At 33.8% G+C, this 12,800-nt stretch overlaps 2 protein-coding genes across 2 annotated transcripts; both read left to right on the top strand.

Moving 5' to 3' along the window:
- The first annotated feature begins 3,786 nt into the window (after positions 1-3,786).
- LOC21409846 (U-box domain-containing protein 4) lies at positions 3,787-7,948 on the top strand. The gene is made up of 3 exons (XM_010110722.2): positions 3,787-3,996; positions 4,822-5,234; positions 6,791-7,948. Exons 1-3 carry the CDS (start codon positions 3,787-3,789, stop codon positions 7,647-7,649), a joined length of 1,482 nt encoding a protein of 493 aa, XP_010109024.2. The 3' UTR covers positions 7,650-7,948.
- Positions 7,949-10,884: 2,936 nt separating this feature from the next.
- LOC21409845 (probable aquaporin NIP-type) lies at positions 10,885-12,718 on the top strand. Its single transcript, XM_010110721.1, has 5 exons — positions 10,885-11,022; positions 11,328-11,549; positions 11,669-11,866; positions 12,310-12,371; positions 12,514-12,718. Exons 1-5 carry the CDS (start codon positions 10,885-10,887, stop codon positions 12,716-12,718), a joined length of 825 nt encoding a protein of 274 aa, XP_010109023.1.
- The last annotated feature ends 82 nt before the right edge of the window (positions 12,719-12,800 follow it).

Below are 12,800 nucleotides of genomic sequence, written 5' to 3'. Positions count from 1 at the left end.
TCTCCACCCATGGAGTCCCACCTCCGACGACCAAGACAAGCCGTCTCCGTTAGGAAGTAGACAACATAACAATCTTAACATGAATAAAGCGCCTAACTTTATTCCCTCGATTGTGGATCATAAGATTTAGACTATCATCTTTAGATTCTTGTCTTCCACATGTTCTTCACATTACATGCATGACCTAAAGATTTAGAATGACAGTCTCAGACTTTCAGTTTGCTTATCATACATTCAACTATTATGAACATAAAGAGGACAATACATAGATATATAAAATAAACAAATCTTTATTAATAGTCAAAATATCTCAAAGAATATTGTTACATTTATTCCTAAGGGCATAAACGCTAACAGTTCACTCTATAAAATTAGAGCTACATCCACTGTGTATATTGTATTTCTTTTATAGAGATTATAATTTACAATAAATGCTATCTCTCTCTCTTGTTCTTTCTCCTCCGGGATCTCTCGGCCTCTTCCCTATTGGGGGTCGTTCTTCTTTTATACTCGGGCTTCCTTCACTGGGTGGGTTTCCTTCGTAGGTAGGAACACTCAAGTGCTCTCCCTTTCTAGGCCCAGACATAGCCCACTAATTAGTATTGTTCACTCAACCAATTAGTCTTCTATTACGGCTCTGTGACTCTCCGTAATGCTTTTCTGTCCCCTGGGGGGGCGGTTTGTAACCTTGCAATTAATGCTGTCAGACTTCTCTTACTTTTGCACGTAACCCGTCGTGTCTTAGAGGGTCGTTCCCTTCTTCGTCCGCGCTGTTTAACCTTTCTCGCCCTCTCTAGCGATCTTTTCTGCAGTCGAGGGATCTTGTCGTGTCAACCCAGGCGGAGTCAACCGTCGACGCCTCATGGGATCGTCGCCCTAATCATGGACTTCATCTTCGAGCTCTACAGCTGATCTTGAGGGAAACGAAGCGTCGAGGGTTGAGTGCTCGGCGAAAAGCAAGTATAGCCACGTGTCGTGATGCCGTTGGTCCAGGTCTCCATCATATTTTCCCACACAACAAATATGTTAAAATTATTAATTCAAATATAACCTGTTTATTATTTATATTAATCGTGTCAATCCACGTAACTCATTTAAAGTAATACATTAAATAAATAATTAATATAATTAGAAGTTATTTAACACGATTATGACACGTTTAATAATTTTATTGCTCTATTTATCTTTTTTTTAACAAAACAATCAAAATCTATTTAAAAATTTTAAAATTCATATTATTTGTATTTAATACATCATATAAATTTTTATCATATATAATTAATTTACAAATAATACATATACTTAATCGTGTCGATTCGGATGCTTCGTGTAAGAAGGTCAACCCTATCCCAAACTTGTTTATTAATCATGTTAATCGTATCAATCTGATTATTGAGTATTTTGTCTAAGAAATTATTATTTTTCCAGAAAAACAATGGGTCTCTACTTACAAGAATTTTGATTTTTGTTTGAATTCCACTCGATGGTCGGTTCAAGATGTCCTTATAAAAGGACTTTCAAACATGCTCATCCATGGCCATTTTAAGTTTCTGGGTATTTAGGCAAAAAGGGATCCAACTTTGAGCAAAATGAGAATTGAAAAGAGATGATGGCAAAGACATGTAATTATAATATTAGATAATCAAGCTATTATCTAACTTTTTTTTTGACCCATTTGCCACGTGTATTATCAGGAGAACACAACGTCGATGAAGCGGGTGTCTATTGCTGTTGGCTAAATAATCCCAATCCTAGTTTGAATCTGATCAGGCAAACAACCATAAATGTTTCCTCTTTACTTGTAGCAAATCAACAAAATAAAATTTTGCCATTATGATTAAATAAACTACTGCTAGCCAATAAAAAGTCACATGTACACCAATTAAACAGAATGAGAAAAAGATCCTTGCGAAACCATTTAAAAAACATCATATAAAAGAATATCCTTCTTGTAAAATTTAAAAAAAAAATTCATATTTATTTAAAAAGAGAGGAGAAGAAGAAACAACAACAACAACAAAAAAAAAACAAAACTCAAATTCAAAAACTGTAGAAAACCCCATATAATCTTTGTGAAAACATATAAAAATAATTACAAAAATTCTCTCTGACCTACACCTCTTATAATACTTTACTTCCTAAATTTTAAAACGTAACATTCATCCCCACATGAATAATGAAATGTTAGCAAAAAAGCCCACTCTGTTAGATTTTTAACGGAAATTGACATTTAATTTGTTATTTTTTAGTATTTTAGTAACTCTATAGTTTAATATTTAGTTTGAATTTAAAACTAATTAAAATTTAAACTTTTAAATGTGAAACATCCATTATTAACTTAATGTAAGTTAAAAATTTTATAAATCTTTTTTTGTAAAATAAAAGAACTTATGAAGTTTTATTTTAAATATTTAAATTAGTTTTAAATTCAAATTAAAGTTTAAACTATAGAATTATAAAAATACCCTCAAAATAACAAATTAAATGATAATTTCAGTTAAAAACCTAATTGAAAGGGCTTTTTTGTTAACATTTTATTGTTCAAGGATAACGAATGTTACATTTTAAACTTCATAGGGTCAAGTGTTAAAGGAATATAATTTAGGGGGAATTTTTATAATTATCCAAACATCATATATAAAAGATCCTTCTTGTTAAATAAAAAAAATAATCTTTACTTAAAAAGAAAGAAGAAGGAGAAGGAGAAGAAGAAGAAACAACCAAAAAAAAAATCAAATTCAAAAACTGTCTGATTAAAAAACCCCATAAAATCTTTGCGAAACCATAAGAACCATTTCATACATCTCAACTAACCCTAACTTATGATAGATGAGCATCTCACGAATATTGGTATTCATACAATATAGAACACGTGTCTAATCATATAATTTTGTATCTGTCTTGATCCTTTATGAAGGGTAACATGTTGAGGTTAGAGTGTGATAGGACATTTGGGGCTTATTTGTCATTATCTTTGGCTTATTAGATTCAAAAAATGTTCTTATGAGTGCTTGGATGACCTTATAAAAAGATTTTTTTTTTTACTAATCAAAAGATCTTTAACCTTCGAAAATTTTTTTTGGTCACAACCACAAGACTTGACTTGTTTAAAAAAAAAAAAAAACACTCTTTTGGGTTGATCTTGGCATTATTTCCTTAAGAAATAATTTTAGTTTGGGTTCAAAAAGAACTTTTGTGTACAATAATGATAATGATTCGTTACAGGTGTAAACTGGCACAATTAAAAAAGTTTTTGTTATTATATGATTTAAAGGCATTGTTATATAAAATAAGTGTTTTATTTACCTTAATTTAACATGTCATACTTGTACTATGATTGTATGACATAATTTCTTATAAATATCTACATATATATTTTTAAATTATCTTAAATTTAACAATCGGACTAATCAAGAACGTGTAATATATATTTTTAACGTGCGTGTAACACTCATTTTATTTTGGTATAATATTTAAAAAGTATTGTCCAATAAATGTAAAATTGATACACAAAAATTTACACATATAAACAAACATTACTGTTACACGCTAAAAAAAGTTAAATTTGATGAGGTTGTCAGACTTAAAGTTTTACCAATATTTGGTGGACAACTGTCAGTGTCAGTGGTAGTAATCATCAAACAATTGTCGGTAATCGAGACTATTCTGATATCGGCCAATTACATATCAATAACTGTCGATATCCACCTAGAGACCAGATACCGGTGGGTATCCAAGATGATGTAGCACGACGACAGAACATTCAGATATTCGCAGCAACCGATGATGGTGGACGTCGCAAATTTGTCTCACAAATCTCGCTTGGAGATGCCTGATGCAGCGGTGACGGAGAGAGGTGGTTTTGGATTCCCGTCATCACCTAGTCGTTATCGGAGATCTACACTAGTTGCACTTTCGCTACCTGATCCTCGACTTGCCATCTCCGTGAGGAGAAGATTCGCGTTGTTTTGTAAGGAGAAGATCAGGTCTCGCACCGTGAGGAGTAGATGCGCACCGCGCCGCCGTTGAAGATGTATGCAACTATGGTTAGAGAGAGTTAGAGGGAGAGAACGACGCAAGTGGCAGAGGAAAAAAAAACCTTAATTTAGTTACGGGCATTTTGATCGGTGTATAAATCTGATCGTGTTATTTTTTGTCATAATTTTAGGTATTGTGGTAAAAATCAATCCACATAGAAAAGCCATGAGAGAAAACCTAAAGTCCCGTTCATTTCACCGATTTGAGTTTTACTGCAATAAAAAGCTCTCAGAAACAGTCACATCTAACTTTTTTACTACAGTAAAAAGTTTTTACATAAAGTCATATCTCAACTCGAATTAAAAACATGAATCAACGACCTAAACGGATCCTAAATATATCATATTTTTTTATCTAAATATAGAAATTGTTTGAATGGAATTCAAATTTAAAATGTTTACTAGGAAAAAAATATTAGCATTTTCAACCGTTCAATTATAAAGAAAAATAAAATCAAAACCACAAAAGAAAAATATAAAAAAATAGAATTATGAAATAATTAAAAAAAATGAAAGAAACGATCATAGTCACACGTACACAAACCCCATACCCCCCTCCCTTTATTTTCTTTTCTTTCCTCTCCTCTTATTAATTTAAGGGCTTTTCTAATTTATTTTAATTTTTACTTTATTTAATTGTTGCTTCAATCCAACCCCACCTCGCCACCTCTTTCTCTCTCTCTCTCTCTTTCTGTTTCTCTTTCTTTCTTTGATGGATGGATTTTATAGAAAGAAAGAAAGATTATAGATTTTTCCTCTCTCTCACCAACTCTTCTTCTTCTTCTTCTTCTTCTTCTTTCCTCCTCTTCTTCTTGTTCTGAGTTGTGGTGGTGGTGGTGGTGATTCCAATTCCATGGACCACTACAGCTCTTCTTCTTCTTCTTCTTCTTCTTCTTCTTCTGTGGAAGGGCAAGCGATGGCCACCACCACCGACACAAATTCCAAGGCAGCCGAAACGACGATGTCCTCAATCTCGGTTGTACGGCGGGCCCTAGTCCTCGTCCAATCCGACGACCTTGATTCGAAGCTGGAGGGCGCCAGAGAAATCCGACGCCTCACCAAGACCTCTCAGAGGTGCCGTCGCTTGCTCTCCGACTCGGTCGTTCAACTCACCGCCATGCTCCGAGTCCCTGACTCGCCCGAGGCCAACGAGTCCGCTCTCCTTGCTCTCCTCAACCTCGCTGTTCGGGACGAAATGTATGTACGCTTACCCTCTTCTCTCTCTCTCTCTCTTTTAATTTTTTTAATATGTTTTTTTTTGTTATTGGAAAGAATATTTCATGGCGTTGGCGAGTCATATCATCATATGTCAAGCTTCTTGGAAAGTTTTTCTTGGAGTTTGTGGAATTACTTTTTTTTTTCTTTCTCGCAATCCGAGATTGTTTTTGTGAATTTTTTTTTTAGTATTTGTTCTTGGATTCCTCAAATTCTAGAAGAATTAATTTAAAAAAAAAACTAATTAATTAAACTGTAAAGCTCGTATAGTGCTCGCAGATTCTCTTCTTTATTCTCCGACTTTTTTTTTTTTTTAATTTGATTGGCTGACGAGAAAATTTGGAGACTTGAAAGAAAAATAAAAGGACTTTTGAATTCTTCTTCTTTACAATTATCAGTAAGACGAGATTTTAATTGCTTTTTTTTTTTTATAATTCCCTGGATTATCCACCAGCCAATGAAAAAAGTTCCGAAGATGACTTTGGAAAAATAATTTCATGGTTCTGCTTTCTTTTGAACAGATTCTTTGCGAGTTTTGGGTCTAGAAAATCTGCGATAAGAAGACTATTAGTAGTTTGGCTGCCGAGAAAAAATATCAAAGTTCAGGTAGCAAAAGTTGAAATTGAGCTAAAAAACTTGACCTTCTCTGAAAGGAAGTTAGGTATTTGATTTTCGGTTACTCTGAGTCTGACTGGAAACGAACGTTGATTTTCTCTTTGGTGACGCAAAAGAAAATTTTCTCTTTGGGGACGCAAAAAAAAAAAAAAAAAAAAAAAAAAGGCCAATTACCCAACAAAGAAACTAGAAATTTTTGTGCCTTATTTGTGGTTGATAGGTTTACATGCTCTTTGCTTCTCAATCCGTTCTCCTTTTCATTACTTTGCCCCCCCTTTCTTTTTTTTTCTTTTCTTTAATCGTGTTTTTGAAGTAAAGCATTCTGAATCGTGAAGAGATCTAGACTTGCCTTCTAAATGAAGAATTGTTCTTATTCCCTCTGTTCTTTTTACCTTTTAGGTTGTTGGGTAATGGTATGGTTATCTTTTTCTTCTGGTTTCTTTCCTTCGAGAATCTAAATCTACAGGTTTATTGTGTTTTTATTTGTAACCAGTCAAATTAAACATATTAACTGGGATAATTCAGGGCTGAAATAACACGACTGAGTTTATGAGAGATTTATTTGCTTTTTGCTTGGAATAAAAGAATTAATTAGTGTCAGGGAGTTGTGTCATTGTCTATGGTGCTTAATTGTAACAAATGTGATTTTGGAGGAATTCTTGTGAGGGTTGGTTTCTTGGCGGTCCATTGGGTTTTACGGGCTCCACAATTTCGAAATAGCCCCTCTCCAATCACTTTAGTGCGCGAGGATTCGGTTCCGAGTTTCTGATTTGATTAGAACAAATCTTTTACTGAACCTGTTTTTGGGTTTAGTTTTTCTTCTTCATCTGAGTTGTTGTTGTTGTTGTTTTTTTTTATCTTACTAGTTGCTTGTCTATTCGGAAGTTTTTAATGGTATTTTCTCTCTCTTTTAACTTTTTTAGGAACAAGGCCAAGATTGTGGAAGCTGGTGCTTTAGAACCGATAATTAGTTTCCTCACATCCGAGAATTCAAATCTACAGGAATATGCAACTGCTTCTTTACTTACTCTATCTGCTTCCGCCAACAACAAGCCAATCATAGGTGCTTCCGGTGCGATTCCCCTTCTTGTTCAAACCCTTAGACATGGGAGCTCACAAGCCAAGATTGATGCTGTAATGGCTCTTTCGAATCTCTCGACATATCCCAACAACCTTAACGTCATTCTTGAAATGAAACCGATTGCATCTATCGTTGATTTGCTTATAAGCTGTAAAAAGTCTTCAAAGACGGCTGAAAAGTGCTGTGCTTTGATAGAATCCCTGGTGGAGTTTGATGAGGGCAGAACTGCCTTGACATCCGAAGATGGCGGAGTGCTTGCGGTAGTTGAAGTGCTAGAAAATGGCCCCCTCCAGAGCCGGGAACATGCTGTCGGCGCGCTACTAACGATGTGTCAGAGTGACCGATGTAGATATCGAGAACCAATTCTTAAAGAAGGCGTGATCCCTGGACTACTCGAGCTAACTGTGCAAGGAACGCCAAAGTCTCAGGCAAAAGCACAAACACTGCTGCGGTTGCTGAGGGACTCGCCATACCCGAGATCTGAACTGCAGCCAGACACTCTAGAAAACATAGTGTGCAACATAATCTCGCAGATCGATGGAGATGAGCAGTCAAGTAAAGCAAAGAAGATGCTTGCTGACATGGTGCAAGTTAGCATGGAGCAAAGCTTGAGACATCTACAGCGAAGGGCTCTGGTATGCACATCACCATCTGATCTGCCAATCACTAGTAGTTGTGCTTCTGAAGTTTCTTCAAAGTGACTGTTTTGTTTTATTAGCTTTGTCTTCCTTCTCTTACATGTTGTTTTGTGAGATAAATGTCTTCTCTTATAGTAGAAATCCAGGACCCAAAAAAGAAGAAAGGATATCGAAAACAAAAAGGATATATAGTGAAAGAAATGCCAGTCCAGGCCTGTGTGGTGGTGTCGAGTGACTGGTAATTGTCAATAAAGTGGAAGTTGTAGGAGGTGGAATATGTTGTATTACTTGGTTTGTAAAGAAACTGTTTGTATCAAATTGTGAAAATTTAATGAGGGTAGATATCCCCCCTCTTTCATTAACCTGGTTTCTGTGTCTCATTTTGGATTGAAGCTGCTGTACAAACCAATAGAAAGTCCACAATTACACGAGCATCTCGAACATGATGCATAGTTGCTGATTTCTGTTTATCTATGAAGAATCAAGTTTAAGAATCACTTTGTGAGACGCACGCTTGCAGAATATTTGATAGGATTAATTATAAATAAATAAATAAATAAAGTCAGAAGAGGAATTTATGGATCAATTCGATTTCTGTAAGTCAAATAAATTGATGTTCTATAAGTTAACCGAACATGAATTTGACCATAACTAAGAAAAAAACTGAACTTTGGGGTCCATAGTAACTTAATATTTTCTTCTTCATGTTCTTATTCTAAACAATGGTCAGTTGTTGGGGTTCCACCTAATCTGCCAATTTATTGACCATTTGTGATTTACTTCTTTTCTGTCAAAATGCCACAAACTGAATAGTAAACTGCAGTTTTTCTATGTATTTATTGAACATTTTGGATTATTTCCCGGTGTTTGTGAATGGTACATTCAGTTTGAATAAATTTGAAGGATCAAACGGTTGATTTCTTAAACTATTAGAGAACACAAGAAATACTTTTCCGTGGATGTGTTATGGTTACTCCCTAAACACCATTCAATGACGACAGCATGCTTGATCTATCTTTTTCAATGCTGTTAGAAAAACAGACCTAACGCTATGGAGCTGTAACTAATCAAAATCAATTACCAACAAGATTGATTGATTGATTTGGTATATGCTGATTTGATATTTGCCTACTAATATTATTTTGGGATTCAAAATTCTCATGTTGTCGGCTGAGGAATGGTTTGTTTGGTTTTGTCAAAGGCATATTCGGAATCTCGTGATTTCTCAGTGAAGACTGCGCAGAGAACAAGTTAAACATTGGAAAATTCTGTATTTACTATTTGGGAAGGGAAGAATGAAAATTTGTTAGCAAAAAAATATGAAAAATTCAGGAGACGAACTTGTATGAAAACGACAGGAAGAGAGAGAGAGAGAGAGACAAGTGTGGAGACGGACGGTAGTTTTGTTGGAGTGCGATCGTAAAAACTCGTTGCATTCGTCTATTTGGGAACCAAAATTCCAAAGGGATATAGATAAGTCAGCATAATGCATAAACTATTAGCCCTCCAACACACCGGTTAAGGACGGCGGCCCTATGCACTAGCAGTCTAGCAGGGGCACACTATGAGTATAATAATCATTTTGAATTGGATTCTAATGGATGCCCCTCAATTTATTAATCTTATCCTCGGAATCCAACTACCGAAGCCCCTCAATTTACTTCAAAACAACTACTCCTAAACGTGTTTGGAGGGAGGTAGGGTTGGACGTGTTCATTCAATCTAATCTAATCTAATCTAATTTATTTTGGTCATATAACAACCAATTCAATCTAAGTGTTAAATATAAAACTATTATTAGCTCACATCCTAAGTGTTAAATATAAAACTATTATTGGCTCACATCCTCTTAGTTAAAATTTTTGGGATAAATTGATAAACTAACATGATATAAGAGCGAGAGATCTTAAGTTCAAACTTTCGTAATTACACTCTTTATCCCCATTTAAATTGTCATCATGTGTTGAATCTTTAATATATTTTGGGCTTAAATATTCACGTATTGGACTTTCTAATTAATTTACCCACACAATTACTCATTGTCCAGCCCACACGTGAGGGGGAGTGTTAAAATATAAAACTATTATTAGTCCACCTCCTATTAATTTAAACTTTTAGGATGGATTGATAAACTAACACTAAGGTCGGTTTTTAAAAATTACATACAATTCAATCCAATTACTAGTGTCTCATGCATTCCAAATCTCTCTATAGCTTTTCTAATTTTAAAGAGAATTCTTCTGTCGAATTTAAAAATAAATTATCATGAGGAATTCTCTTTAAAAAGAAACCTCATGATAATTTACTTTTTAAATAAAAAGAAACCTCATGTTATCAAATTTTTTTATTAAGTAGAAAAAAGAAAACTTTTTTTTAATAATATAGATGTTCCATTACCCAAAAAAATATATGGGTGTTCTTTTATTTTTATGCAATATCAATATGGGTGTCAATTTTTTTATTCTTAAAATTTATTTTAACAGAATTACCACCAAATTCAAAGTTAGAGTTGTTTACAATTTAAACGCAAGTTCTGTTTAGATTTACAATTTACAGTACTCATTTAAGCGTTATTTTATATTATATTTTCAGCTTGAATTAAAAATTTAAAGACACATCTAAATACTAGTTCAGACTATTGTTTAAATCAAACCACTCGGATTTTTTTGTCCAAATAAAAAAAATTTAAATCAAAACAATTCAAACTAACAAACTAAACGGGAACAAATTTGACGTCGTGTTCCACTCTATTGGTAGTGTAATTTTTCCATACCCCGTGCCACGATCACTCAAAGTTATTTTTCTTTTTCTCTCTTGCCAAATAATTTGCATTAATTTTGTTTCCTTGCCGAATAATTCGCATTAATTACCCAAAGGCCAAAAATGAAAAATATTATTTGGAGCAAGAAAGATACTAATGCTGGGTGACAAGACAACTATTTCTTTATTTCTTCCACCGAAAAACTGTTTTTTTTTTTTTATTGGCTCATAAATAAACAAGGTTAAATATAAGAGCTGTATAATACAATTTACACATGCAAGCCGATATCATCTTATTAAAACTAGCAAATTTCTCCTAGCGAATAACATTTAACTTTTTCTTTAAAGTAACTTCGGATTTCAAAGTCAAAAAAAAAAAAAAAAAATCTATATAAAAAAGAAAAGTACCTAACACTATCCTTAAAAATCCCAAAAAATAACCACTTGAGTCAAAAGATCAGCTAACAATTTCCACTCTACTCGGCGTACATCTCTTCATAATATCCTGATCACGTTCCTTTGCATTTTAATCCCAAAAATGACAACGGAATCTAATGTTGGCAAAATGGAAGAACAAGTTTCAAAGCTTGAAGAAGGGACCGCCCACAGAGTCTCGAAATGTGCCTGTTTCACTGGTTTTTGTTCGTCGTCTTCTGCAGTAGCCATCACACAAAAGGTCAGTCTGAACTGTTAATTATAGTACATATAGCGATACGCTGATATATATACATATACATCTCTATATATCTAGACTCCATTCATTTCACCCTTCGAGTTTTGTTACAGTAAAAAACTCTCAGAAACAGTCGCATTTAACTTTTTTGTTACAGTAAAAAGCTCTCACATAAAATCACATTTAAACTCAAATTAAAAACTCAAATCAGCGAACTAAACGGACCTTTAGACCTATATAGCAAGAGGACGTAAAATTAAATTTGACAATTAATGTGATAATCACGTGTTAGTACATTATAATTGTAGATAATAGCAGAGGCGATTGGCACATACTTTGTGGTATTTGCTGGGTGTGGTGCAGTGGCTGTTAACAAAATCTATGGTTCGGTCACATTTCCTGGAGTATGTGTGACATGGGGTCTAATTGTCACCGTTATGATTTATTCTGTTGGCCATGTTTCTGGTGCACACTTTAACCCCGCTGTCACCATCACTTTCGCTATTTTTCGTCGATTCCCCTATCGTCAGGTGAGCCTTTTTCTTAATTAAACTTTAATGGTATTAATTATAGTAAAAGTAATGCAATGATTTTATTTTTTATTTTTTATTTTTATATATGAATGTTTCCATATTTGTCTACAATGTAGGTTCCTCTGTACGTTGGAGCTCAAGTTTTGGGATCAATTCTTGCCAGTGAAAGTCTTGCTTTGTTGCTTGACATAACTCCCGATGCTTATTTTGGAACTGTTCCAGTCGGATCGAGTGGCCAGTCCTTATTTGCTGAAATTATTATTTCATTTCTCTTAATGTTCGTCGTCTCTGCAGTTGCCACGGATAATAGAGCGGTATTTATATATATATATATATATTCATGCATGCACTCATCAACTGATCAGTGTTGCACTTTAATGTTATTTACTTTCTGGAAGTATAATTATCTATATAATATATATAATTATTATAACTTGCAGACACCAGCATTATTTTCCTTAATTTGAGAAAGAGAGAGGGGCATTAATACAAGTATTTTCAAAGAAAAGCGATACTTAATTTATACAACTTGGCCTCTTGGCAAACGAAATGATAATTCCAAATACACACAAACAACAAATTAAAGTTAACGCTTTCTTTGTGGTCACAATTAATTATATTATGCATATATATATACATACATATAACCTTTGTTAATTATTCTGTATTAAGAAATATATTGTATTGAAAACATAAGAGGTTTATGAAATTAGGCTATTTACAATGCTAATTAAAATTTGTTTAATTGGTTTGACAGAACGGTGAACTAGGAGGGATTGCAGTTGGAATGACCATACTACTAAATGTCTTTGTTGCTGGGTGGGTATAATTTTTTTACTGAACATATATATATATTAAACTGTATTATTTCTGTTACTATACTAATTAAACAGCTCCATAATTAATTGGTTATTAAAAAAAAGATCAAAATAAAAATAATTGAATATATGCAATTATGCAGGCCAATTTCAGGAGCATCAATGAATCCTGCAAGGAGCATAGGGCCTGCCGTTGTGATTCATGTTTACGAAGGATTGTGGGTTTATATCGTCGGACCAATCATTGGGACCTTTTCTGGAGGATTTGCATACAACTTGTTAAGATTCACTGACAAGTCCTTTGGAGATTTGACTGCAATCACTTTATTTTTCAATTCAAATAATTAGTTTTTTTACACTTTCAATGATTTACGAAAACAAGCACTAATTAGCCAAGCGCCCAAATCCTATTTTCTGATATGTCAATGGT

This window comes from Morus notabilis, unplaced genomic scaffold (assembly GCF_000414095.1).
Source record: "Morus notabilis unplaced genomic scaffold, ASM41409v2 Scaffold518, whole genome shotgun sequence".
NCBI classification, from domain to species: Eukaryota; Viridiplantae; Streptophyta; class Magnoliopsida; order Rosales; family Moraceae; genus Morus; species Morus notabilis.
The sequence above is the reverse complement of the archived record's forward strand: the minus strand, read 5'-3'. Positions and strand labels throughout refer to the sequence as shown.